Genomic DNA, 27,198 nt, shown 5'->3' on the forward strand with positions numbered 1-27,198 from the left:
GTGGCTTGGTTTTTATTGGATCAGGAGCTGGCTGAAGATGGGGCATTTAAGTTTAAAAGCTCCTCCCGTTCATGCTCTCAGTTTCAACACTTCTTTCATGTCACTGGGACTAAAAAGAGGTCCTGGTAAATATTTCAGGTACTGAATAGACACCCTTTATGCTGATGTTCAGTGTTCAATTCTGTCCACAAACTCTGGAATAAAATAAAAGCATTGAGGGAGAAAACAATGCTATGTATAATGGCTTTCATATATATTTGTTCAATTTAGATTTGCAAATGTTAATCGACCACCATTCCTTCCAGTATGTTCAAATTTTATGAGCCTCACACTGGAGTAAACCTTCTATTTGAATTATCATGCAAACGTCATGTATTTGTTTCCAGCAAACATTAATTACCCTTTCTGCTCTTTTTTCCAGGGAATGTATATCAAATCAACGTATGATGGACTCCATGTAATCACAGGAACAACTGAAAATGTAAGATTCTTTATTGTAAAATACTTTTATCATGCATACAATTATTTTCTGGGTATGTGCAGTGCATTTTGTAACACGAAAACTTGCTTTTAATCAAGCCAGTTCTTATTAATAATTTTTCTTTTTTTAATGTACACATATTACTTCTGTAAAAACTGTAACCCTTGAAAACAGACGTAGAAAAGTGTCTATGTTGAAATTACCTATAAATACCAATATAATAATATTAAATTCTTGAACTTCTCTCCCCAAGGATTCTTCAAATCCACCTCTAATTGTATTCATGCCCACGTTCTCCCTGGCACAAATGGTTTCTGTTGTATTAAATAAATTGTATTTTATGTTTGCCATCGTTTGTAGTAAAAACGCAGGCGCGATCAAGAAAAAAGCATTAATGATCATTTTTATTGTGAGACAAATCTGAACCAAAAGCACCCATAGATCAGTGTGAGTGATCACAGCAAAACTGAACAGTGTGACAAGAGGAACGACGGAGCTTCTAAATATCCTCCCCGTTACTTAACGTGCAACTCATAATTAGAAACGTGAAAAAAATAAATTGACTTCAACTGCTGCAATCTAATTACTGTGACAGGCTTCATAACAAGGCCCTTCTGGTTCTCATCTAAGCTTTTAGTCACACTGTTGTCGTTCAGGCTCGGAGCTGTTTAACAGGGGAGAGCCGGGGAAACGACAAGTTTAGGTTTTATACAGCTAATATTGTAAAATTCTCCACTGCTGACACCCAGGGAACGTGAAACAGGCACTGGGCAGGTGGGCAAAAATGGAAATCCTGGCTGGCCCATGTGGGTGAGCTGCATGTGACATGTTTTGTCCTCCTTGACTTCTGTATGTTGAACAGTATTGCATCATATGGGCTTTGTCAGTGCAAACCCATGGGAAGCCTCGTGATTTGTCTGTCACAATTTGGGAAGACAATTCTAATGCAAATCAAACTTAAAATTTGTTTGCTTGTTTATATTGTCACCACTGGCAACATTTAGAAGTCTTTAAATAGCTGCATGTGTATCATGAGTCCTGGAAATTATGAATGATCCATCTTGATTATGTTGGACAGATTATGTTCATAGAGTGAATTACTCATGCTGTAATTAATCCAGTTTTTTACTGTAATTCTAATTAATTTCAGAAATATAATGTAGTTGGTAGGGAAAATATTTGTATCTTTATAATTGAAATTCACAGGAAGAGTTACTAAATTGCCAGCCACTAAAATTTTTATTTTAATTTTGACTACCCAAACTTTTTGATAGGACACCATCAGAAGTTCCTTTTTTTGTTTTTGCTGGAAATGTAATCACATGTGCAGATAAACCAGCTTCAAAGACCTTTAATTTCTGGTGTTTCAGCAAATTGATTTTTCATTCCTTTTGAAGGGATAATTGACCTCAGAGCCAGTGTTTAATTAGCTCAGCCTCATCCAAGTCAGGAAAGGAGCTAAAAAGAGAAAGAACCAGGTCTTCGCTTTTCTGCCTCATGTCAGCTGAAGTTAAAGAGCAGGACTGGTGGTGTTCACTGCAGGTTCCTGCTCACCTTACTCACCATTTAAAGCAATCAAGTTGGTATTGATGTTGAATTCTAGAAATATTCCTGTTACATGTTTAGTCCCGTGCAGAAGAGCAGTCAGCCAGAATCCTGCCAGGTCCCACTGAAAGGAGAAAGTGACTGTGAGCCGGGTGATTCTTCACATCATCCTATAAAATGTGCGGGTGAAATCCTGTTTCCTTTAGTGCAGAAGGACTCAGGTGGCAGGAGGTGACTCCAATGACCAGGGCTTGGCTCCAAACTGGAATGACCAAAGCCCTTCTGAAAGGCCAAGCTGGTGAGGAGCTTGTGTTGGGCACAGGGAGGTCAGGAATGGCAAACAAGCAGCAGGCCAAAGGGAAAAGCTGTACTTGGAACAGCACCTATGACACCCTTGGAATCGCTGTGTCAGCCACTGGCTCTTTGCCCTGTTGGCTGGGGTTTTCCTGAGTGAACAATGCCTGAGGTTTCCTGCTCTCCACAGCTGTGCCCTCTGCAGTGCCTGTTCACCAGGCAGCAGGTGCCACTGTCCCCGAGCTCTTTGACCCCCTCAGAGAGGAGTCTCTTTGCGTTTAATTCAGAAATCACTGCAGTCATGTTCTTCCCGGTGGTAATTTGGGGGTTTTGTTGTATTGTCTCCTCTTGTCTTTGTTCCTTTTATTTGTTTATCTTATGTTTTTAATCTGCATCCACAAAAGGGATGGGTGGGATTTTGGGTTGAAGGCAGTGCAGCTGAGGAGCTCTTGCCTGTTTCCTGGGAGTCAGGATCAGCACACACTGAGGTCGTGACTGTGAGTGTCTGCACATCACATTTACTTCAGATAAATCTTTCCTTCCTTGGCATTGACACCTGGCTCTTGTGCTTATTGTGTTTAACAATTTATGTTATATGCTGGCTCCAAAAGATATCCAGGCACTCAACTAAATTTTAGTAGCATAACTCCTTTCTGTGAGTAACAACTTCAACAGCATTAGACCCAGGCCATTCTCTGAAGCTGCAAGTGGCTCTTTTTCTGCTTTTCTTCTTTACCTGGACAGAGAATTTGAACTGTTATTCAAAGAGCATTTTGCTTTGAATGTTTCTGCACTGTTTGAGAAGGGACAGTGTGTCCTCCCCTCTCTCTGACCCCATATCCAGCAAGTAAACGTTCAACCTTGTCTACTGCTCTACTTCATTAGTAGCTAATTTCCAGTGGGATTTATCTCTCAAGGTGATGTCTCAGCTCTTTAATTCTTCCCTGGTTGTTTTCTCTTGACTGCCAAGTTGTGTACTCTGTGTCAGTAGAACACTCTTGTGAGCTCATCACAGTGCCAGCAAATTGCCTTGAATTCTTGGCTCTCTGCTCCTGAGTGTCGCTGCTGATCCCCTGCACGCCCTGACTGCTCCTCTCCTGAATGCCCTACGAATTTGTCCTACACATTTAAGAGCTGGTTTCATTAAAGCATCTAAAAATTAGTTGTTAAATAGCAGTTGGCCATGTTCGAGTGCTCTTCAATGGCTTTTAATCCACTTTAATGTGATCAGAAGGAGCTATATTTAGAATAAGGGAGTTTTGTCAGCTCAGTGATCCCAAAATTATGTGAATAGTGTATATGGAATAGTGTGTGTGTACATCAAATCTCTTGAAGAGCAAGTCTATTGCTGACATTATCCATCTGTGTCCAAATGGTGAATCTGCTGTCCTGGTGGTGCTGGAGCTGTGTTTGAAGGTACAAATACTCTGCACTTGCTGAGTACCCTCAGTGCAGTAAAACTGCTCTATAAAGGACAGACCTGCTTTTCTGTTCCACCATGGCTGGTCCAGCCCTGTCATTGTTGACTTTAAAGATTTCCTTCTATGGAATGTAAATTCACCCAGTGTATCCCCAGCAAGACTGGAACTCCTCAGGTAAACAAGATGGAATAGTTCCACCAGTCAAAAATGGCAGTGGAATTCTAGATTACTTCATTGAATGTGACCAGGAAAAAAATTGTTCCTTATAAATAGAGTTTTCATAAATATGACCAATTATTTCACAGCAATAAGACTTTCAGCACAGCTTTCTTGCCTTCAGCATTCATTGTTTTAATTCTTGCTCTTTTACTTCCCCCTCCACACTCCCCATGTAAAGTTAATTATTCTCTTTTGTCCTTAGTCTCCTGCTGACCAGTGTAAGAAAATCCATGCTGGTGATGAGGTGATCCAGGTCAACCATCAAACTGTGGTAAGTATTTTGGAAATTCTGTCCTGCAGGCTTTGCCTGTTCCCACTGCTGAAAAGGTAATAATTCTTCTTGGAAGGTAACTTTGCCCAACTATATTATTATTTATGTCCTTTAAAACTTCATATCCACTGCTTGTGCTTAAAGGCACAAGTTGAGTCTGTTACCAGCCCAGAAGGATTAAGCCAAATTTCCATTTTGCACAGCTGCTGTTCAACATCTTACTCTTTATATAAGGAGATCCCAGAATATTTCCTTGAATTTCTTAGACTTCTCATTATGCATGTGCCAGCTGGTTTAACTTTTCCTCTTAATCAGAATTTTTACATTCTGTTTAATGCAGGAGTCAGATAAATAATGCAGAAGTGCTGTAACCACCGTGTATTCAAATCTGTTGGGGGGAAAATGTAAAAATTATTAAAGTGTTGATAGGAATCTGTCAGTTTTAGGTCTGTGATTCTTTCAAGGGGATTTATTTTTAAGATGCACATAAGCACATGTATACAGAAGTGTATGCTGAGCCTCAGGTATTGCAATATAATATTTCAATACGTTTAAACATGTCCACTGTTACATTCCTTTCACAACCGTGAGCTGTATTGTGTACTGCAGGTAGAGAAAAATATATTTATTAATTTATTAATAATTTATTGTTTGTATAGATCAAATTATTTGTAATTGAGCTCTAGAGACCTCTCAGAGTGCCTCTCTAAGAGTCTCACCCAAGGCTGAATTATTGTATTTTTCCTCCTGTTTTGTGATGACACAAGCTGCTCCTTTATAACTAATGTTGGTTCCAAAGTTGATGATTACTGGAAAAAAATGCAGTCAAATTTTGTCCTGTGCTGTCTGAAGTCATAGAGACTGTGCCTTTTAAAGCAAATAACTCTGTGCTGCAGAAGAATGGGAGCAATGCTGCTGGAGCTACAGGTGAAAGGAACACTGGCATTTATTCCTTCTTAGGCACGAGCAGCATTGTGACAATGACCACGATAACTTCCTAATAAACTTCTAATTGAGCCATTTAGCTTTGTCCTGCTGAACCCCATCTCCAGACAGAGCAGCTTAAAAAATTAAGAAATCTCTTTCTGTCTGTCACTTGTGTGAAGTGGAAATATGAAAGACTGACTATTAAAATCTTATGATTAGAGAGCAAATATTTTCCCTTGAAAAGAAGTATAACTTATTCATTTATACTTTAAATGTTAATGCAACACACAGCTCTTATCTGTATGAAAGAGGGTTCTAGGAGTTGTCATAGTTACAAGTTGAAATATGTATTAGACTGACTTTCTCCATTAAACACACTCTTCAAGAGACAGATCTGATTTAATCTTTACTCCCATAGGTGAAATCCCCACATTCAGCTACTCAGGAATTGACTTTTTGGACAGTGACTCTTTCCATGGCTGTTATTACAACAGGTTCAAGGTGGTGGATACTTGTAATCCCTTTCCAGATAAGGACACAGGAGCAACAACTGAGTCAAGTGGCATAAAATACTCTTTTTTCTAGAAGACCCATAATATATTAGTTAATCATTCTTAAGTTTATAACAGGCTAAGGAAGAGATAAACAGCACCGTGTTTCTTTTGGAAATTCATTCTTCCTTTGACGTGGCTGGAAAAGCCTCATTTTGTCTACCCTGGGACTTTGGAAAGACAGACTAATACTGAGAGTTTGCATGTTTCAGAGGTGTCTGTCCAATCCTCTTTCCCTCATGGATTAGAATTGTTAATATTTTAAATACCCCTTAGATCTTCATGTGTGTCCTTCAAGTCACTTCTGGGACACCTTGCTGCAAACTCCACTTAGCTGCATTCCTCCTTCACCCAAGTTATCCCACTGTGATGATCAATATTATGCTTATAATTAGCATTATTTCCATTAGTGGACTGGGATAATTCAAAGGCAGCAGCTCATTAAATTCCCACACAATCAATATTTTAATATTAGCAAGACCAGCTCATAAAAAGAGGTGAAAGCCAATTGTAATTAATGACTGGGGGCTCAGCTGAGGAAGAGAGCTTGCATATCTCTGGAGTTCTTACAGATTTTCCAGAAAAGATTTTATCTTTGTTATCCTAACAAAGACCTTTTTATAATACTGATGTTTCTTTGGCATTTTGGTAGTCTACCAGATATGAATCTCATTCAACACAACATGTATTGAAAGAACCTGTTCTGAAGATGATTACGTAGAGTAATTTTTTTATTGCTGCTAATGAAAATACTTCCCCGAGTAGAGAAAATATGGAACCTCTTTTAATAGGTTCCAATCTTATAGCTGATTATTGGCATCATTTAAGCTGATTTTGACTGAACTAGGCCAATGTATTTTCTAGGTAAATTCTTATTCACTCATTTAATATGATCATTCGAGTTTTAAAACTTTCATTGATGTTCCCACAACCTGTAATAAATTGTTCCGGTAGTTAATTATTCTCATTGCTGGGGGAAAAAAGTCATTTTATTTGTAGTCTATATTTGTCTGGCACAAGCTTCCAGTCCTTTGATCTTGATATATTTTTATCTATTAAATTGCAGGAGAGCAGGTTTCTCTTTTAGGTATTTTCAGGATGCAATCCAATTAGCTCATCACTTTTTTTAGTAAGCTGGATAATTTGAGCACTTCCAGTTTGTCATCCTAATGCATGACCCTCCTCAGCAACCTCTTTAAATTGCCAACTGTAAACCCCTCCATTTTTAACACAGAGTTGTGGAGCTGCCCAGTGGAAGGGCTCATTCCTGGATAGGGCAGGACTTGGTGCTGAAATAGCTCCTGAAATATGCTCCTTTTATATAAAATGTTATCTTTATTGAGAAATATCAGATAGTTAGGAGGTAGTTCTATTTATACTCTTTTTTTCTGTTACATTAACAAATAAAATATTAACAAAAACAGGACTTTTATAAGTTTTGCTTTACTTTTCAAATAGCTTTTCAACGGAGTTGAGAGTTAAAAAGAGTTCAGAAAGTATCAAAGGAAAGCTGCTTCCAAATTATATAATGCAACAATTGAAAGAGTTAGAAATAAAAGACTTACTACGTGGAATCTGGTCTAACCAAGGAACACTCTGTAATATAATTATAAAGATCAAAGAAAAAATAATAGTACTTAAAGCAAGAAATTAATTAAATCAGGCGATTCACCACTGGCTGTTAAGATCATTTAATCATTATCCAATTTCCTTATTTGCTTTTCTGCTTGTTCTTCTTGCTTCTAAGATTTTAATAAAAAAGCATAAGAAACTTTAAAAATAAGTCATACATTCTAAATTCCTACCACCCTGACTCTTTGTTTTTCCCTACAATAACAACAGGCACTATTTCTGCCTGTGCATTGTGGATTTTTATTTCCTCTCTCATAAAAATTATACAGAAGTGCCGAAGATGCCACTATGGCATCTCTTTGTTTGCAAAATTCACAATTACAACTCGGGTTCCTTGGATGGGATATTTTCTACTGTTTGGTTGAAATAGTAAATTTGATTATTTTTCAGCATAGATTTATGAAAATTTAGTTGTGTTGATGTTCCACTTTTGATGATTTGTCAGACAACAGAAGCATTGGAGATCCAAACAAGTATTGATTTAACCACCTGACCATCTGTAGAATGGTTTCTTCTTTAGAAAGATCTTCTATACTTCTGTATAGAAAAGTGCTTGGTAAACTAGGGAAAACTGACTTTTCTCTGTCTTTTTTTCTTCTTTTTTCTTTTTTTTTTTCCTGAGGGTTGGGATTTGAAGGTTATTTCATAGGACAGAGAGCAATAATAATGCTCTTAGTAATTCCTGTTGAAAGGTGGATGTTACTTAGGAGCAACTGGCAAGACTCCAGGAGCCAAAGTACAGTAATTAATCCCAAACCAGCTGAGCACCAGAGAGCTGATGGGACTGAAAATGGCAAAGATGAACTTGGAATTAATCAGGAACAGGTTTCCAGGAGAAACTGAGTTTTGATACCATTGTCTTGACATTAGTAATATCTGGTCTGAAACACTGTGTGATCTGCAGGTCATTTACAGTCCTCAAAGGTGTTAAGTTAGATATGAGCACTACAAAAATGTAATGGGTAAAAGAGAAAATGTGTCATCTGTCTCATAGGAAGAGAAATTATTTAAGGATTTCAGTTTGGATAACCCAGCCAGTGAGGTCTGAGACAGAATTTCTTTCTCTTAACAGATGGAGACTATAAAGACCAGAAAGAGAAATAACTCTTTATGGTATAAAAGATTGTGCAAGAGCAAACAGTCATAGAAATATCTGTAATAAATGTGCTGTGTTACATGTTTCTTATGTTCTCTTTATATAGCTAAAGAGAACAGTTTAATTAAAATAGTTGCATTTTCTCACTGGGCGAAGTTTTTCCCTGAACTGATGGATGTTGTGCTTTCGGTGCTTGAAGAAAGATGGGGACAGGTGTTTTAGTAGGGCCTGTTGTAGTGGGACAAGGGGCAAAGGCTTTGTACTGAAAAGGGGGAGATTTAGACCAGACATAAGGAAGGAATTCCTGGCTGTGAGGGTGGGGAGGCCCTGGCACAGGTTGCCCAGAGAAGCTGTGGCTGCCCCATCCCTGGAAGTGTCCAAGGCCAGGTTGGACGGGGCTTGGAGCAACCTGGGCTGGTGGAAGGTGTCCCTGCCCATGGCAGGGGGTGGGAATGGATGACCTTTAAATGTCCCTTTCAACCTAGAATATTCTGTGATTCTAAATACATCATCCAGCAGCCCTTTTATACCATTCATTGTCAAATTACATCCTTGAAATTAAGTGTGTCAAGAGGCTGTCACAATGAAATAATTTCAGCACTAATTTATTGGAGTTAAGATAGTTATTGAATTAATACCCTCAGTGTATGGTTGTTGAATTGTAAATTTGAGCTCTCACCCTAATGAGAGCTCATTTTAGGTGGAGGTAAATCTGTAAATGTGGTGCCAGGTCACACCATCTGTGTTTCAGCACACTGGGTGTTGTGAAACACAAACAGAAAAAAAGAAAGGACAAAAGATGTCATGAGAATTACAGCTTCTTTCCCCAAAAGATGTCCTTCTGTTTCCAAACAAAGTGCCACATGTTACTTTTTCTCCAGATTCTGCCTTTCAAAAAGGCTTAGTAAAGCAAGTCTTCCAGTAGCACATCTCGCTGCTGCTTGGATTCTTGCCGTGTTGCTCCATTAGTTAATGAAAATAACTATGTAAGATAATGGGAGAACATTTGGTTTTCCACCATCAATTATTGTTGGGAACAGACAGAATATTAATAAGGGTGAATCAGCTACAGGTGTTAATGATGAGCTTCCCCTTCAGTGACAGAAAAGTCTTATGATCTTCCAGCAAATTTTTGGCTAATAATAATTCCTGATTTCCATGTTAATCAAACCAGTTCCCTTGATTAATTCCCTAAAGATACAAAGTGAATTACAGACTTAAAATAAGAAAGGATGATAGTCTGCTTCCTTAACAAAAAAGTTGAGTTTACACAAGTTGCTGGTTTGGGGTTTTTTTAATGCAAAAAAGAAAAGAGGTCAAATTTTGGAGGTTTGAGTAAACATCCAGATGGCTTTGCTTATGTATTTGAAGAGTCTTGAGGGGAAACATCTGTCCTGGTTCATGGAAGGGGTTACTGCAGTCAGAGCAGAATTCCTTGTTTTCAGGTGCTGTGCAATATCATAGGAGCTGAATATTTAGGAAATATTCTGCACAATTGATTTCCAGACCAAATGCCTAACGAGGGAGCTTTTAAATTCCTGTTAGTTTAAATTCCTCTGTCTCTCTCCACCCCAGGTGAGATTAAAGCTGGCAGGTAATACAGTGAACACAACAGGCACAAGTCTCCCAAACAAATGAAGGTGTAACCTGCCTTCCCTCTGGGAGGTGCTCTGAGTGAACTTTTCATTCTTCAGGGTCCTCATAGGGTTTGGTAAGGCACTGAAGGAACTCAGGAACCACATCCCTGCCTTGTCCCCAGGATTCTGAGGGAAAGCAGAGGAAGGAACAGATGTCCTCTATCCACTCTGCACCCCTGGTTCCACCACCTGAGCTAAATCTCCCTTCTAAATTTGTGCCCTAACAAATATGTACAACGTATTTTGGGATTGGTGTGGAGGGGAGTAACAGCTGGGGTGGTTTAGAGCCCTGGAATCCTGTGATAAACATCACCATGTTCACCAGTTCAGCTGCTTTTTCAGTTCCTTTTAGTAGATAAGTGTATCATGCACTTCATGCCTCTGCAGTCACCCCCAAATGCACCAGCCTGCCTTTTCTTCAGGCCTTTTTTGTGTGTCTGTAACATTAGGAATTTTTGGCATTAGTTTGTTTTTCATACAAATCCTCAGTGAGTCATCACTGGCCAGGTAGACTTTATTTCTAAGAAGGAGAAAAGATGCTTGCCCAGCACGAACAGAGTTTGGATTTACAAAAATGCTGAAATCCCTGTTGCTGGTAATGCACATCCCAAATCCCATCCATGCAAATCCAGATCTTCTGAATGGGAAGGAACAAAGTCATTATGGAGAGAATCTAAAGAAGATATTGGAGAACTAGGAAACACTTTTTTACTGTTGGTTAATGAAAGTGAGTTGTGTTTTTCTGAAGATAATAGTTATGCAGTCCCAGCTACAAAATTATCAGGTTTAAGAACACAAAATTATCAGGTTTAGGTATAGAAAATTATCAGGTTTAGTTCTATAAAATTACCACAGCATTTAGGACTTTTCTGGTAAAGAAACTTACTATTGGAGGGATCAATATTTTTGGAACTATCATTTTTGAAGTTGATATATTCTTAATTTTCCACTTTATTTCTATGAGAAAACTAACAAATTCTTTAATATAGATAGAAGTACATAGGGGTTTTTCTTTTCCCTAGAACCCTTCTTTCCACACTGAGGATGTACAAACGAATTAAAATTAATGATTAGAGCAATCCTAAGAGTAAACCAGCAAAATTTTAAACTTCTGCCTGTCTGACGATTTTCAGTGAGTTCTTTGACATTCTTCTGGGTTTATTCCATATTTAGCATCTAAATTAGCATCCAATTTCGTTTAGGCAGGAAAATAAAAAAGAAAGTATCGTATTAGTCTTTTTCTCATTAGTCAAATTTTAATTTATCTTTCATTGCTGAAATATTTTAACCCATGTTGTAGCATCTGATTGACTGAATGTTTGTGCCAAAAATCTTAAAGGAGCAAAATACCTTTTTGGTGAATCCATCTCACCATAGCTGGAAGTTGGTAATTGCTTTAAAGACTGATTCTTTAAGAGCAAATGTCAAAATCTGTCTCAAGGACTGGTTTTCAACTGAGATTTTTAATCCACTGTAATGGCTTCTTTTTTTCCAAAAGTATTTTTAGTAATACAATTTATAATAACATGTCCAAATTCCTAAGAGCATTTTATCATCACCCAGTAGTAATGACTGCAGACTCTTCTCTAATAGATCTTGGGATTTAATGGTTTTGTCATTAAGGTTCTCATTGGAATAATTTATCATTAACTTAATTATTTATCACTCTTTTCTAAAAAGAGCTCATGGAACTCTAAAAGATTTCAGCAATCTGAAAATTACAGCAATCTATAAAAATCAAAAGGAGTTCCTTTCCATTTCTAGAATTGAGTAAAAGGAAAAAAAATAGAGAGAGCCTCTGTCCTTTTCCAGACACAGCACAGACTGGAGGAGTGTTTGGGATCCAAGCTGACAGCCTTGATTTGTTTGGCTGTTACCTGTCTATAATTACTGCTGGTTTCTGGTTTCCTGTGGCCAGAGCATTTTTAGAAAGTTTTCGATAGAACTGCAGCATTAAAAATAGAATAGAACTTTAAAAAGCTGTTAAAATCCTTCTCAGAATGGTGACAGATCTTGCAGTTCTGCCCAGGGTGGATGTTCCCAGTTGGGATCCTGGCTCTGGCCAGGTCAGAACCCTGCAGTCTGTGTCCCAACTTCTCTTCAGCCCTTACAAGAGGATTTTAATTAAAATCCCTTCGGGGTTGTCTGTATTATTTTCCCTCCACCTTTATGTGTAATCAGATATTTTCTTCCATTAAGAGGAAGTAATTATAAACTATACCTATATAATTATAAACTATACCTATATATAGCTATATCTCTCTATATATAACATGGGGATATAAGCAAACTGCTCTGTTTCTGAGCACCTAAATATTTTATTTTCTTGGTTTTTAATAGCAGTGGGAATACATATTTTAGTCAGGAGGCTAAATTTATGATTGACTCGTTAATTTTAGCAAAAAAAAAAAGAAAAAAAAGGTTCTAGTGAACTCTGAGAGGTCAAACACAGCCAAAAACACAGCAGATACAACAGCACTGACTGGCATAAATTTGTACAGTTCCTGCTCTGGATTTTCGAAGATTTCTGTTCTGAAATTTGCACTTTAAGGCTGCTGCAATTGCCCTCAGGAAGGTTGTGTCTGGAAAACTGCTGTGTGGATGCAGCATTCCCATTCCTGCTCAACACCAGGGCTTAGGACTTGTGATGGCCATAACATTTATGGCAGGTTCTTTACTGTGGCCATTTATTACCACTGTAAAAATCTGCCATGTCTGGGATAGGAAAGGGAGGGGGGAAAAAAGGAAAGCCCTAAAAATATTTTTTCTGTTTTCATGTGTAAATAATTCATGGTAAATTAATATTTGAGTAATCGAGAAGATTAAGAAATGTCTCTAAGTAGAGTTTTTCCCTTTCAGTACCAGTGATGTCCTTTTTTATGGCTCTGTTTGCAATTAATAATAAGTTGATGACTCAGTTGTGTCCAGGGGCTGTATAGAAAAATCAATAAATGTCTATTTATCTCCATTTAGGGTCTTACAGCTGTTACATACATGTTACATATGTTGTTGTAACATGACTTGTAATCCTCATCTTATGTTTTGAAATGCTCAGTGATCTCACAAATGATCAAAAGGGAAACAGTGTTCATTTCTGCCTTATTTTATTGAGAAACAGAACTAAAAAGATTATAAAAATCCAGCTTCAGCAGCATCATTTCAGTCCAACAGGAGGAATCAGACAGAGTTTATAAAAACTGCTTATGTTTGCAAAGAGAGGCTGTAATAGGCCTTTTTGGTTAACAGAAGATTTTCTTCACAGTTCAAGTTAAACAGAAGTTTTTCAAAATTCAATGATGGAATTTTTCCTTAGGTTGGCTGGCAGTTAAAGAACCTGGTAAATGCACTGTGGGAAGACCCAAATGGAGTGATATTAACCTTGAAAAAGCGTCCTCAGAACACCCTGGTCTCTGCTCCTGCCCTTCTGAAGAATGTCAGGTGGAAGCCTCTTGCGCTGCAGGTAAGGCAGCTGTTGGAACACTGGTGTCGTGGTAAATCCTTTATTCCTGAGAAAACACTGGAATTTTTCCTTCCAGTGAAAGGAACAAGAGCCTGTCCCAAATTCCTTTGAAACAGGGTGCTGAGATAAGTATGTGTGGCAATGCTGTGTGTGTCATTCAGGTTGTTTTCTCCATGTTTTGGTGGCATTTGGAGCCAAAAGAATTCATAGAAGGAAAGAATATTAACAGATGATGTTCCGAGGAACAAGATTCAGCAGCTGCTTTGGCAGAGGAAGCAGTGCCTCCCTGTTTCCACTATTTCAGTCTGTCAAAACTACTTGTTTTATAATCAAGTGTGTCAGATCTATTAAATTTCAGGAGAATTCTGCTTCTGTTGCACACCCATCATCAAGCTGAGATTTTGGTAGCAGTGCTAATGGAACCTCTGGTATTTCCTATGTGCTCCTTGAAAACCTGTTGGTACCACAAAAAAAGATAATTGTGAACATTATAGCTGGTTTTTCCTGCAGCATCAACAATATGTAGAAACTGGGTGAAACCCTGAACTAAAAATGTCAAGGTTAAAGGAAAGGTTTTTCAGTAAGTCAGTAAGTCCTCGTGGTTGTCATTAATGCCATGTAACACTTACATATTGTGGAAGTTTCTCAGAGCTGTTTTGTTTGGATCAAACAACACATGAACGTGTTTCTGAATGATTTTTCAATTTATGAAAAAAAACAAAGCCCTCAAGCCTATCCAGGCAGATTTCCTCCCTGCCTGGCACTTCCTAAATCTTTCATTCCTCAAAGTGCCTAAATCCTACGCAGTGGCTTTACTAAAGGAGTTTGTGTAATCCTTGTAGGAATTCTCAGGAATGCTGACACTGGGATTTAGGGCCACCTCTCCTCTCTCTGTGCCTGCCTCTGGGGGAGAGGAACGGGGCCCTGTGACACCCGGGGGGATTTTTCTGTCACAATGCTGCAGCAATGACATCCTTTGCTCTGCCAAGATCACGATGTCTCTACTCGGGAACCTCATATGGTGCCTCGAGGGGCAGCAAAGTGGTAATTGCATTTGCACAGGGCTTCCATGGAGATCCTCCCTTTATATTCATACATTAAAGAGTCATAATTCCCAAGCAGAACTAGTTCTGGAAGCTTTGTCAGTGTGAGAACAGTCTGTACTGTAAAGATGGCACAGCATTGTTCACAAGGCACGCCAACCTTCAGTGTAGTAGCCAGAAAAGTAAAAGTGCATCAAGCTGTTTTTGTGGAATTACCAACAGTTCTGGTTTTGTGACGTGTCCTCTCCTGATCACCCAGATTGGAAAAGCCCCTGAGGATCAAAGAGTGCTTTCAGTGTCCTCCCTACCGGGATATATTTCTTCTATACCAGACAGTAGCGTGGGGAGGGATTTAAATAAAAATATAAATCACTTTGGAAAATAAAAAGAGCATTGTTAGTGTTACTTCTTAACAGTAGATTTTGTAATAAGATGTTGTAAGCCAACTTTAGGTCTTTTTTAGCATCTTTAGATCTTTTATTCTTCCTGCCGCAGAGACAAGCTCGAGTGTTCGGGTCTGGATCTGTTTCAGGACGCAGGTTTTGGGTTTGCCTGTTTCCTACAGCTCTCACCTGGATCTAGTGTTGGTTATTATTGTCAGTAATGACTTGGAACTAGCAGGATTGAATTTCAAGATGGTTCTATAGCCTGTGCTTCCTGGACAGCTGACACAACAGCTTGTTGCTGCTGGAAGCAGTGAGCTCACTTCCCTCTCCTGTTGGCTCAGAGTGCCCTCGCCTTTGCTCGACTTTGGCATTTTTTTAGACCCCCTAGATCAGTTTAATTTGTTCAATTGGTAGGAAGGTTTCTGATTTTTTGGTTTTTTTGCTTTTTTTCTGGAGTTTTCTACCACTAATGGATTAAATTGGCTCTCACTGAACAGGCGCTGTCGGAGGTCGTTGACAGACTTTGGGGAATAAGCAGAATTCACTCAGCACAGACAGGAGGTTTATCCTGACACAAAAGTAGCATGTGCAATGACTAGCAAAGCAAATCTGTAGAAAAATACCTCAGTGAAAGTAGATCAAAACTGCAAACAATTCAGCGGATGTCAGACTGTCCCAGAAAAGGATAATGTTATATTTCATGGTGTGTTACCTGTATGGATCCACAGATATTGCTCTGCATTGTTATTTCATGATGCACTCCATTTATCTGTGCGTCCACGTGCAGAGAAATGTTTCCATTCTGGTGTAGTGCTGGCAAAAAAACAAAACAAAAGCAATACATAGCTAGGGAAGGCAGAAAGGAAACAGGATTTAGGAACTTGAAATTCAGAGGCCAGGAATAATATTTGCTACCTTAGGTTGATGCACAGCAGGAATTTTTAAATTAAAGATGTCATGTTTTCTATTGTTGCTGAAGGCACTTGGAGATGTTATTAATATTTCCTCCACAATAATTATGTTTAAAATTATACCACGTCGTTAATTTATGCATTATTGATGACACAGAATCTGTGAATCCTTATCAAATGTATTTCTTGGTCTTCTTGTAGTATTCCTTTGCTGTGTAGTCTCCCTTGATGCTTAATTACCAACAGCAGGGCAGTAACATTTGCCAAAGTTTTGTGCTGCATTATCTTTCAGTGACACACATCAGTGACACCACTTTCTCCTTTTGTCTCTAGTCGGCATTATGTGATATTAGAAGACTATTTGAATTTTTAACCTCTGTGATTATCTTCCCACTTAAGAAAAAATGGTTCTTTCGTCTGCAATGACAAATTGTTCTCTGTTTTTTGAGTGAGCACACCAGCAACTGCGTTCCAATAAAATACAACATTTCTTGGATTTTTTTCTTTTTATTTGCAGAAAGTTTCCAATTGGAATAATCCTTCCTGTCACAACTACTTGATGCAGAAATTACACTGTTTATGATTTAGCTTGAGACACAGCATCTGGCAGATATGAGTAGAAAAGCTTATGTCAATGGTGACAGTTTTATAATTCTTCTGACGTGTTAGAAAATACATGTCATGCTCTGCAACTTTATAAGTAGCATCAGAATAAGTTTTGTTTAAGTAGCTCATTTCAGATTTTGGAAAGTATGTAATAAAGTTAGATTTTTAAAAATCTATTGGTTATCTCACTGTTGGGGGCAAATTAAACAGTTGTAGTATTACACAAAACTAATTTCAGTATTTATTTCTAGAAGACTGAAAGCCTTGTAGTTAAAAATATTGTGACTGGTCTTTGCAGCTTTCATCCAAATTTTAGGTCACTGTTTTCCTTCCACCAGTAGAAAAGTGGTTGTATCTATTAAAGCACAATTTTGTAAATAAAAATATCTTCTCTTTCTTGAATATCAACACAGGCTGCACCTTGGTTGAAAAATATTCTTTGTTTCTATCTTTATATCCTGCACAGAATATTCGGTTAAGTCCTTCTAGTCCTTGTCAACCATTGACTTGAGCTTCCCTAGGACATTTGAATCAAAAAATCCTGTTTAATGTCATGTAAAAGTTTAAAAAATAACATTCTGAAAGGACCCTCGCACTTTATTATTACTTTTAGTATTTATGATGCTCACATTTGTTGTTTAGGTTAATTTATATTTCTTTCCTAGTTTCCATAGAACCTGTATTTGTATCACTGTGGTACAATGGTCACGGCTGTGGAAACCAAATTAATAGGAATTCTGTTTCCTTTAAAAAATCAAGGTGTTCTGTCCTTGTTAACAATAAATCTTCCACTGAAACCAACATTATAATTTCATTCAGTACAAGTTTTCCAGAGTTCTTTAATTAATTTTTGTATTAATGGCAGAGTATGTCCTTCCTCCCCATATAATTGATTTTCTGCTTTGGTTAAAAATCATATTTTGCTTGAGTCTCAGATTTTCCCATGAGATGGCTTTTAAATTAATTTAATGGTCTTTTATCAGTTTCTTTCATAACTAGTCTTGAGATCTCTGGTACAACAGTGTTTCAATAAACATCTTTTTAGAGGAAACTTCGGAAATTCAAGAAATGTCTAATCCAAAAAAAAAAGAGGTTGAGATTCCTAAAACTATACAGATTGACTCTGTTGTTACTTGTAGCACAGAAAACATTAATTTATCCTTGGTTTTTTTCCAGCCTGTGATTCCAACCAGCCCAACAAGCAGCTCTACAACACCCACGAGCACAATGGGCATGTCCTCCAAGATGGACAACTCGGCGCTCCAGGATGTTTTCATCCTGTCTCCTATGTCAGGACTTTATGGCCCCAGGTATTTATGGCCTGATTCATTTTGGGCTTTGAAAAACAAAATGTTACATTTTTGTTTCATTAGATTAATAAAAACCAAACAAACCAAACAGCCCCACAATCAAACTAAATATTTAGTAAAATTAAAGGGCTAGAAATACATTAAGCAGCATATCATTGTTTTGAGTGACTTAATTTTCACTTAGACACAAGCCGAGCAGAACCTGGTTTTAGTCCTAAACAAGGTATTTATACATGTCTTTAATCAGTTTTATTTACTTTCTTGTGTCCACTTGTATTTCATTCTCGAGCATTTCTGCAGAGGAAACTCTTGTCTGCTCAACTTATAAAAATTCCTTATGCTCCCTTTCAGATACTAGAAAATTCCTGAATACCTATGTTTATCTTAGAGTTAAAATGGAGCTTAATGATTATTTAATTCATGCACATTTGTTGAATTACATCAGTTCTATGAAAGTTCTCACATAGAGCATTTCAGTTATGGGATGTTTTATTTGCAGTGTTTGGGAGAGACAGTTGTATGTGTGCATTTTATCATAAAATGGTTAATTTCTCCATCATCTTCTGGTTTGCTCTTTTTAGGGATGAAGTTGGAATAATGTCTTGTGATGACATCAGCAAATTTGGAAAGTCTGGGATGAAAGGCTCTGAGTCTCCAAACTATTTTCTGGAGCACGACAGTGGGAAATACTACACCCTGCTGGAAGGGGAAGGCCACCCCGGGGGCTCTGAGTACGAGAGAAGCAGAGCTGCAGGAGTGAGGAGGAGGGAGAAAACCCCCACCCACGGTGAGCTGCATTTCCTGACCCCTCTTTAACTGGCTAAATTCACAAACTGTGCTGCTAATGCTGCAACACCCCCAAATTTGTCCTTCTTTGTCAGGCCTGTTGGCTCTGAATACCAGACAAAAGCTTATGTGAAGGAATAATCAGTATAATTACACTCTAACATTCAAGATCAGGAGTGGGTTTTTTATACATTTATCCTGCAGTACATACTTCAGTGTTGACTGATAATTAAGTTCCTATCCTTTGGATAGCCAGCATCTTGATTTACTCATTGTCCCTCCCCAGCTCTTGGAGATGTTTCTCAGTGCAATGTTCTGGGCTGTTAAACTTCAATGAAGGGCCTGGAAAGATTCGTGGTGTGAAAGTGTCTCTAAGTTGTCATGCCCTCAAAAATTCAGTGCTGCATTAAATGCAGGAGGAGTTTCCTGCAGTGCATTTATTAGTACTAGAACCATCTTCCAAAATCTTAGAATGGGGACTGCTTAAATATATAAATAGCTACTCAAATAATAATTAACTCTGGTTTATATTGAAATTTCGAGTATGTATAAATCCATATTCAGTGTACAGGTATATAAATATATGTTTGTGTATGAGTATATGGATCTATATAAAAGCTACTCTGAAAAGTGAATTGACAAATTTTGGGTTTGCTTATCTGTTTAAACTGATTTAGTTGGTGTTGGGTGAGTTTGAGAAAAATACTACTGGAATACAGCAGTGTATTTATTCTCCATGTATTTTCAGTGGCTTTATTTTCAAGCAGTAAGATATTTTTGTAAAGCTTGAAGGGTTCAGATAAGAGATGTCTTTTAAAAACTGTAATTATATCTGATTTTGAAAATGTCATTATTTCTGAAGCTCAGAGAAAGCAATCATCATAGAATTCCCTATGGGCAGCTGTTATCTTTTTTTTTACATATATATATATTTATACATATATATATATATATATATAGGAAGCCTACTCTGAGACAAGGGGTTTTTTCCTTTCTCTCATTTTCTTAAAAAAAAAAAAGAGTTCCTAAATTTTTGTCTTTGAAATCTAGGAAAGGGAAAACCTCTCACATGCTCAGAGTAGTAAAGGGAGATGTGCCTGTGAAGAACACAGGTAATAAACTGGTGCTGCAGTTCAATGAAGCAAATCCCAAAGGCAGTTCCTGTTTTTGTATTTTGCTGGATTTATGGTAAAAAATGGCAGAATATCAATTATAAAACTGGCCTGGTAATGTATATATACACAGAACCTTTTCAGAATTGGGAAATTTTAATAACTCTTTGTTACATACAGGATATTTTAGTGACTTCTTCAGCCCTTTACTTGATGCTGTGGCACTGGAGAGTGGGATTCCATCTTCAGACTAGTACTATTCAGATTTTATCTCCCTGTTAAGTGACATTGTTTTATAATAAAATTAGAATGAAAGATAAAGATAAATCTTAACTGTGATTAAAATTGGAGCCAGATGGAGGTATTTGGCTTGCTTTCATAAATTCTTGCTGCATGATGACTTCAAATGTTGGGCGCTCTGCCTGATCCCAGGAATACACAAGAGTTTGCTTTTGTTTGTGATGGACAGCTCCGATTTTCTGGAACTTTGAAAATCCAGAAGGAATTTGATTTTAAAATATGAACCAAAGTATAACAGGGGAAAATCTCAGTAGTCTACATGTTACCCCTTCAATTTTCAGAAAATCATGTTTATCCAGAGGAATAATTGTCATATATACCTGTTTGTTCTTAAATCCTCCTAACATTTTAGTAACTAAAAAGCTGTATTTTGGAAGAATGGTGACTCAAAAACTATATTAGCATACAAATAATCCACAAGAAATACCTTGACACTGTAATAAACCCGGTGAAATTGATAATGAGAATGAAAATGTTATTCACATTTAAATTCCATAATTATCCATAAACAAAACAGTTAAAAACTCATTTAAAAAAATTTGCTTGAGTGTTAAAATAACAGACTCAATTTCCCTGGCTTTACAAGTCAGAAGGAATTTAACCCACGATCTGGAAGGTGTCTCTCTGTGATGCAGATGCTTTCTGGGCAGTTCTTGGGTGCTCCTGGTTTGCTGCCATCAGTGCTCTCCTGATACCCCACTAGGGAATGACAAAGTCTCATTAGGATCTTATGGCCATAGTGCCCTAAAATCCTACTAATTAAAACCCTAATGGCTGAATCTTCTTTGTTGTGGTTGTTGTTACCAAACTATGCTCCATATTTTCTTTTTAAGCCAGTTGAAATTAATGTTCCTCGAAATGAGATCCCCTCATTACTCACCATGTGATTTTCCGGGTCAGGTTTTACTGTTTCACTGATAGATCTGTGATGTTTTATCTACATTAACAGTCTCTCTAGTTTTCCTAAAGGATATTAGTCCACTTAAAAACTGCTTCTCTCTTTATTCCAAAAAAAAACCCCTGTTTAATGAGCGAGCAATAAAAGAAATTATTAAATTATTAAAAATAAATTTGCAATCTGTTTACATTCACAACTACTTTCACCAAAGTCCTTCCCCTCAGGTCAGAGTGCTGAAGAGGAGAACCCAGTACACGTGGGGTTTAACTGACCCTGGATGCTGCAGCTCCAAGAATGGATTGCTCTGGAGGGTCATGCCATGCTTGGAATTTACTGGCATTACTGGCTCTACAGCCTTCTATTTCTAGTCTTTAAAAATGATATTGTTTTTTTCTTGACTTGTTTCCAGGAGATTTAAGGCCTGTTTCGATGCCCACTGAGTACAGCTGGATAGGGGAGTCCAAAGAACAGAACATGTACAAGAGGGGGAGCAGAGGTGAGTATTTTTATTTTCTCTGCTGTTCTCTGACATTTTTTTCCTTTTTTAACATAAAGAGCATCACAGGAACCAAATCTGTTCTTCTGAATGCCCCCAAGAATATGAAAGAACCTGTTTAGTGCTTTTGTGTTTCCATTTCTGAAAATTAAAAAGTTTATATTAGTAAGAGGAATTAAATTCTAATATAAAGAATGACAAACATCAAGGAAAAAAGACTTAGAGGACTCTAAGGAAGGAGATATGTTAATTGTAATCAGTTTTAAGTCTTCACAGTTTTAGAAAACAATAAGTGATGTTACAGATATAGCATCCTTTGAAGACACATTTTGATTAGTGTGAATGAAAATTTGGAAGAAGAATCAGCAATTGCACTGTCATTGTTCAGACCAGCAGTTCTAGTCATATAAACTTCTACTGATTCCAGTGGGAATTATCAACTTTGCAAGAACCATGGTGATAGCAAACTTCCTTTTTTCCTTTATTTCCTCTGATATAAAACAATTAGGTAAATCAAAAGAATATTCATCAAATATACAAACATTTATTGTGATGCCAATTGCTAAAGGTTCTTAAATACTATTTTTTTGGAACCTTTAAGGCCCAGTCTGGTAGCTGAGAGCTCAACTTGACTCCTTTAAATGTGACAAAAACAATGATATTCTTGAAAATCAATATGGGATTTTAAACTTCTTTTTCAGTACTCTTCCATTCCAAGAGGAAATAAATTTCATTTAAGGCACAAGCCTTTTCTGATTTATTCCAAATCTGTTGATTTACATTTAGTTTCTATTTCAGTGTTACAGATTCCTTTCCTCAGGCTTCCCGCCTGGCCGGGTCCCATTTTGAAACTGTGCCCAAGTACACTGCACATCTCCCTAAGACCATTATTCCAGTTTGTCAAGTTCCCTGACATGACAATCCTGGTCTCTGGAGCAGTGCCAGAGATGCTCCCTGCATGACACAGTTAAGGAATCCTGTCTGTGTGCACTCCATGTCCCCTCAGATGGCAGGGGGTGGTGTCAGTACACGTGGGACCCAGTCCAGGGCAGTCCCCCCCAATTCCCTTGACATTCACATGGTTCTTTCCAAGTTTAAAAGCACCGAGTTGATGGTCCTTGGCCAACCAAAAGGCTTCTCTGTTTGTTTCCTCTTCCCAATCTTTCTTTTCTCTGTTTTTCTCCCCCTCCGACAACTGACTCTGAGAATTCCCTGCTGCGGTACCTGAGCGACGACAAGATCCTGGTGATCCAAGAGGAGCCTTTGACGCAGAAGGACAACAAAAGGGACACAGGGCGCAGGTCAAGGAAAAAGGGCAAACCCCCAGGGAATCCCAGCTACCCCATCAACCCCTCCGTGCTCACATCCACCATGAACGTGAGGCTGGAGCCTGCCCAGCAGGACGTCCTCAACTTCTCCCTGGCAGAGAACAACACAGTTCCACTTTATCATGTAAGTGCCTCAACCAACCTCTGTTCCATAAACTACATGGAAAACACTCCATTTTTAGGATTGATGCAGCTATACATTCCACTTTGTCTTTTAATGCTGTATTTTATAGTCCAAGGGAGTTGCTCAGTGCCAGTGTCGTGACTTTCTCTTTAGAAGAGTCAAAACAAAACAGAAAAATACAAGGCAAGGATCATTTTTTATCAGATGGTTTAATAAAGTAGTTCTCTTAATTACTCAGTCTCACTGATTTAGTTTAATTTGACTGTATTATCTCTGAAGGTTCATAACAATCCTGTACTGAGCCTCCGATAATAATTTATTATAGATTAGTTTAGAAGCTTTATATTTCCACTTTGATGACTATGTCTTATAAGAACAGATGAGCTTAATGGAGTTACTGTTTATTTAAATTTATTTATTTAAATTGTGGAGATTTAAATCTCTTACAGAGATTATCAGTACCACAAAGTCAAAGCAAAGGATTTCAAACCCAGAGAGAAAAGCAGTAACTCATTTACTAGGATAAATGAGAAAATTATTAGACAAGTCTGCAACAAAACCCAACAATATTTCATAACTTGCTGGATGTATCAGCTGGCTTTAGTCAATTTTTGGAAGACTCTGAATTATCTGTTGATTCCCCTAACTTCTGAAGAAAGGGAAATGGGTCTTGTGGGGTAAGATGCTAATTACACCCTGGATTTCAGAACTGAACTTGTATTTTCTTGCATGATTTCCACACCATCATGCAACTAGTTGAAACAGCCATGATGAATTAGCAGGATGATATCGTCTGATAGCATAATAAATATTAAAAAATACCCCAATGACATAATATGTCAACTCTAAAAGGTGTGAAGGAAGTGCAGGAAACTGGAAAACAGGTGTTGTTATGGGAAGAGACAACTTTATGTGTGGTTGTTGGTCCACCCTACACGTCAGTGCAGCTGCTGTCCCATAAAATCTGCTATAATGGGCAGTAACTGTGGAGGAGGGCACATGGAAAATGATTATTCCTGGACTGACAGAGTGGTATTAATTCCTTTATCACCATAAATTTTCCAACAACATTAAAACAGACCCTTGCAGCCCTTCAGGAGATAATCACAGGAATCAGAATATCTCAGGCACTTCGTCAACTGCCTTTTGAATGCTCGAGAGGAACTGAGTCGACAAACACACGAGAGTTGCTGACACAGATTTTTTGGGTTCTTGCCAGCACAGAATCATCCACATTAACGTCTTTCCACTTGCAACATTGAAAGAATTCTGAAAAGCAAAGCAAAAATATTTGGCATATCTATCCTGAAAGAGAGTGAAAATGGTAAATATCACAGAACATTTCATGGCAGCTTGGTATCAAGAAGGAAGAGAAAAGTGTCAAAGATGTTGTGTTCTTAGGTAGAAATTTAGGTTTTAAGTAGGTCAGCTCACTTCCTTAATATCTAAAGGTGTTGCCAGGATTTTCATAAGCATTTTAATATATTTGCTTATTTGGATAAGGAGATTTTATTCTGTCAAGAATCCATTTTACAACAAGACTAGGGTTAATCAAAACAAGATACCTTTAAACATTACCCAACCAAATCATCTTAAAACAGCTTTTGCTACATTTGTATTAGAAAACTTGACAAAACTGGTTTAGGGGTTTTTGTTGTTTTTTTTTTTTTTTTACATTTGCATTTGTTCTGGGTTTTTTAATGGAAGTCAAAATTGTGTTAGAATCACATTTCCATGAATTCCTCTCCACTTAACAGATGCCCAGTACAACTTCTGGGTGTAGATCAACATATCTTGTAAGCAAACAAGGATGACTTGATGGCAGGAGAAAGTGAGCATCACTTAGCCATGGCTTCATTTTCTAAGCACTTCCATAAATATATAACAAAAAAAAAAAAAAAAGGCACTTATTTAACAGTAGTTTAAATTACCAGACGTAAGAAGTTTTGCAAAATTGGTAATTGCAGAGATTCACCACTAGATTAATGCTTTGCAAGGAATGTTGATTTGGAACCTAAAATTAAACAATTAGCCTGATTTCATAAGTTGCTGTGAGGATGCAGAGTTCCTATATAAAATGGATATTTAGGTAATGCAATATTGGCAGTATGCCCAGGATCCAAACTGATGCATGAAGCCATGTTGCAGTAAAATATTCCTGTCAAGAAACACTGCCCCCTTTCAGGATGTATTTCTAACTCTAATTGAATTGATATGCAGCTCTGTGATGCATGTCACAGAACCTGAGCAAGAGTCAATTACAATTAGCAAGGCTGTTATAAATAATTAATAATTAATAGAGTGCTTCTTAGAACATGACTTTCTATGTTTACTAATGCTTCACTTCTGGGGTGACAGAGCTCACCAGGTTCAGCCTAAATAGTGAGGTACCTGTGAAGATCACAAAGGTATATCCACTATAGTTTTGTTGAAAGGCACTATTGGAATAAACTCTGGGCCTACAAGAGGAGAGTTAAAATCTGAACATGCTTTTGTTTTATATTACCAGAGTTCATTCTGAAGAAAATTAACTTATCACGTAGGACTTCTGCACATTAGACCAGATGTACATGAGGAATTTTTCATTTTTCATTTCTCCCTGTGAAACAAAACACAGAAAGTCTTGAAAAAAATCTTCATGATTTTAAAAAAATATAGCAAATTGTGCACTTTCTGCTGCTTGGTTCCATTTTGCACCGTGGGAACAATCTTCCATCTAAAAAGACTATTGAATTTCTTATTCCAGATCCAGGCTGGAAATCCACTTGGTGTTCAAATTTGTGGTTTTGTCTCAGATTTGCACGAGTTTCTGAAGCTCTGGAGTTCAATTTGCTGGTTTCTACATTAAATTTTCCAATAGGATAATGACCTCTCATCTGGTTTTACTTGGCAATAAATGTTCTGGGCCTGTTATCTACAAAGTAATTGGATACTTTGCTTTGTAGTATCATATATTAAGAAACTGGAGTATAGATTGGAATCTCCTAATTTTATTTTATTTTATTGTGAATTAGAATTCACTGTGTAGAAAGACCTAATTATTAATGAATTTTAAGATCAATTCTTTCATTCCAATGTTCCCTACATAGTAAAAGAGAAATAATGGCTGCTTTAGGGTAGTCATCCAGAGTGCTGTGCCAGTAGTCACTTTTTATTATAAAGGTAATTTGAAGCTTTATAGTAGTTTAGGGTTAGTCATTGCTACACAGCACTGGCTTAACCTGCTTTTTATTTCCTTCTTGCTGCTGACAGGAAGCTGGAAATGCATCCCTTTAGCACGGGGTGATGGAAATGCTCTTTAACTGCTCCTGGAGCTGCAGAGGCAGCTTTGACAAATGATATAAAGTTTAATGGCACATGCTGAGAACTAAAACGTGTGCAAAACCAATGCAGAGCTGGTTTTCCTGCAGCGTGGGCATGCTGGGATGTGCCAGATGTTCCAGATGCTTTTTTGGGAGATAGGCAGTCTGAGTGCTAGTGTGATAAGTATATTAATTCAGATAGTCTGGGAGAATCATGTATTCAGCTCCTCTGACTGAAGGGGGAGTCTTTTATTGCCAATTTCGCAGGAAAAATGCTCATGTTTTATTTATTCCTTCCTGCTTTTCCAGGAAGAAACAAAACTGTGCTGTCAGGGATGAGAATTACCTTCTTCAGAGTTTTATTTCCTTTCTGAATTGCTGAATAAATTTTACCTTGGCTTTTTATTTAAGTACCTGTAACATGGAAAACCTTCATTCCCTGCCTTGCATTTCCGCAGGGGAATCACTCTGAGGATGATTGTCTGGATTCTGGCTGCTCAGAGAAACTAATTGAAGTATTTCTGGCTTCTGTAGCTGCAAACTGATTCTGTCCAGCTGTATTGATTGTGAAATGCTATTATTTTGCATTTGTACTGTATCAGAACAGTCACAGGAAAGCTTGAGCTGACAAGTATCTCTCTTAGACTGTGAGGTGGATCCTTGAGGAGCATCATCCAGTAATACATTTCCTTACAGTCCTGTTCAGACATGATTCTCTAAACTGCACTCCTCACTAATCTATAAACAGTTCAAAAGGAAAAAGGTACTTTACGGGACATTTTCCAAATGTTTAGGTTCCCTTGCTGGCTCAGAATTCTCTAAATTGTTAGTTATATTAGGACACTTTACAGCAAAGCAAATATGAGCTGTCTTTATCCAAACATATGCAATGTTTTCATAAGTAATTTTGCTGTATTAGAGCATACTTAAATTATGATATTCTGCAATGTCCAAACAAACTGCTACAAATTACTAATGAAGGTCAGCAAACAAAGCATTTATTAACCTAGTGTACCTTCATGTGTAAATTGCCATTTGTAAAATATTCTTGAGTTCTTGACT

The 27,198-nt window shown here is 37.6% G+C and overlaps 1 protein-coding gene across 5 annotated transcripts in view; it reads left to right on the forward strand.

The window, feature by feature from the left end:
• The window catches only part of LOC113971118 (connector enhancer of kinase suppressor of ras 2-like), a 173,391-nt gene that overhangs the window by 106,030 nt on the left and 40,163 nt on the right, over window positions 1-27,198 (forward strand). For all 5 annotated transcript variants that reach the window (XM_027690705.1, XM_027690704.1, XM_027690707.1 and 2 more), the window contains 7 exons: window positions 422-481; window positions 4,163-4,231; window positions 13,388-13,534; window positions 17,657-17,790; window positions 18,372-18,577; window positions 21,296-21,382; window positions 22,581-22,834. In XM_027690705.1, coding sequence (XP_027546506.1) covers window positions 422-481; window positions 4,163-4,231; window positions 13,388-13,534; window positions 17,657-17,790; window positions 18,372-18,577; window positions 21,296-21,382; window positions 22,581-22,834 — 957 coding nt within the window. The remainder of the gene's footprint in view (window positions 1-421; window positions 482-4,162; window positions 4,232-13,387; window positions 13,535-17,656; window positions 17,791-18,371; window positions 18,578-21,295; window positions 21,383-22,580; window positions 22,835-27,198) is intronic.

The sequence above is a fragment of the Neopelma chrysocephalum genome, unplaced genomic scaffold (assembly GCF_003984885.1).
Source record: "Neopelma chrysocephalum unplaced genomic scaffold, ASM398488v2 Primary Assembly neopelma1_81, whole genome shotgun sequence".
NCBI classification, from domain to species: domain Eukaryota; kingdom Metazoa; phylum Chordata; class Aves; order Passeriformes; family Pipridae; genus Neopelma; species Neopelma chrysocephalum.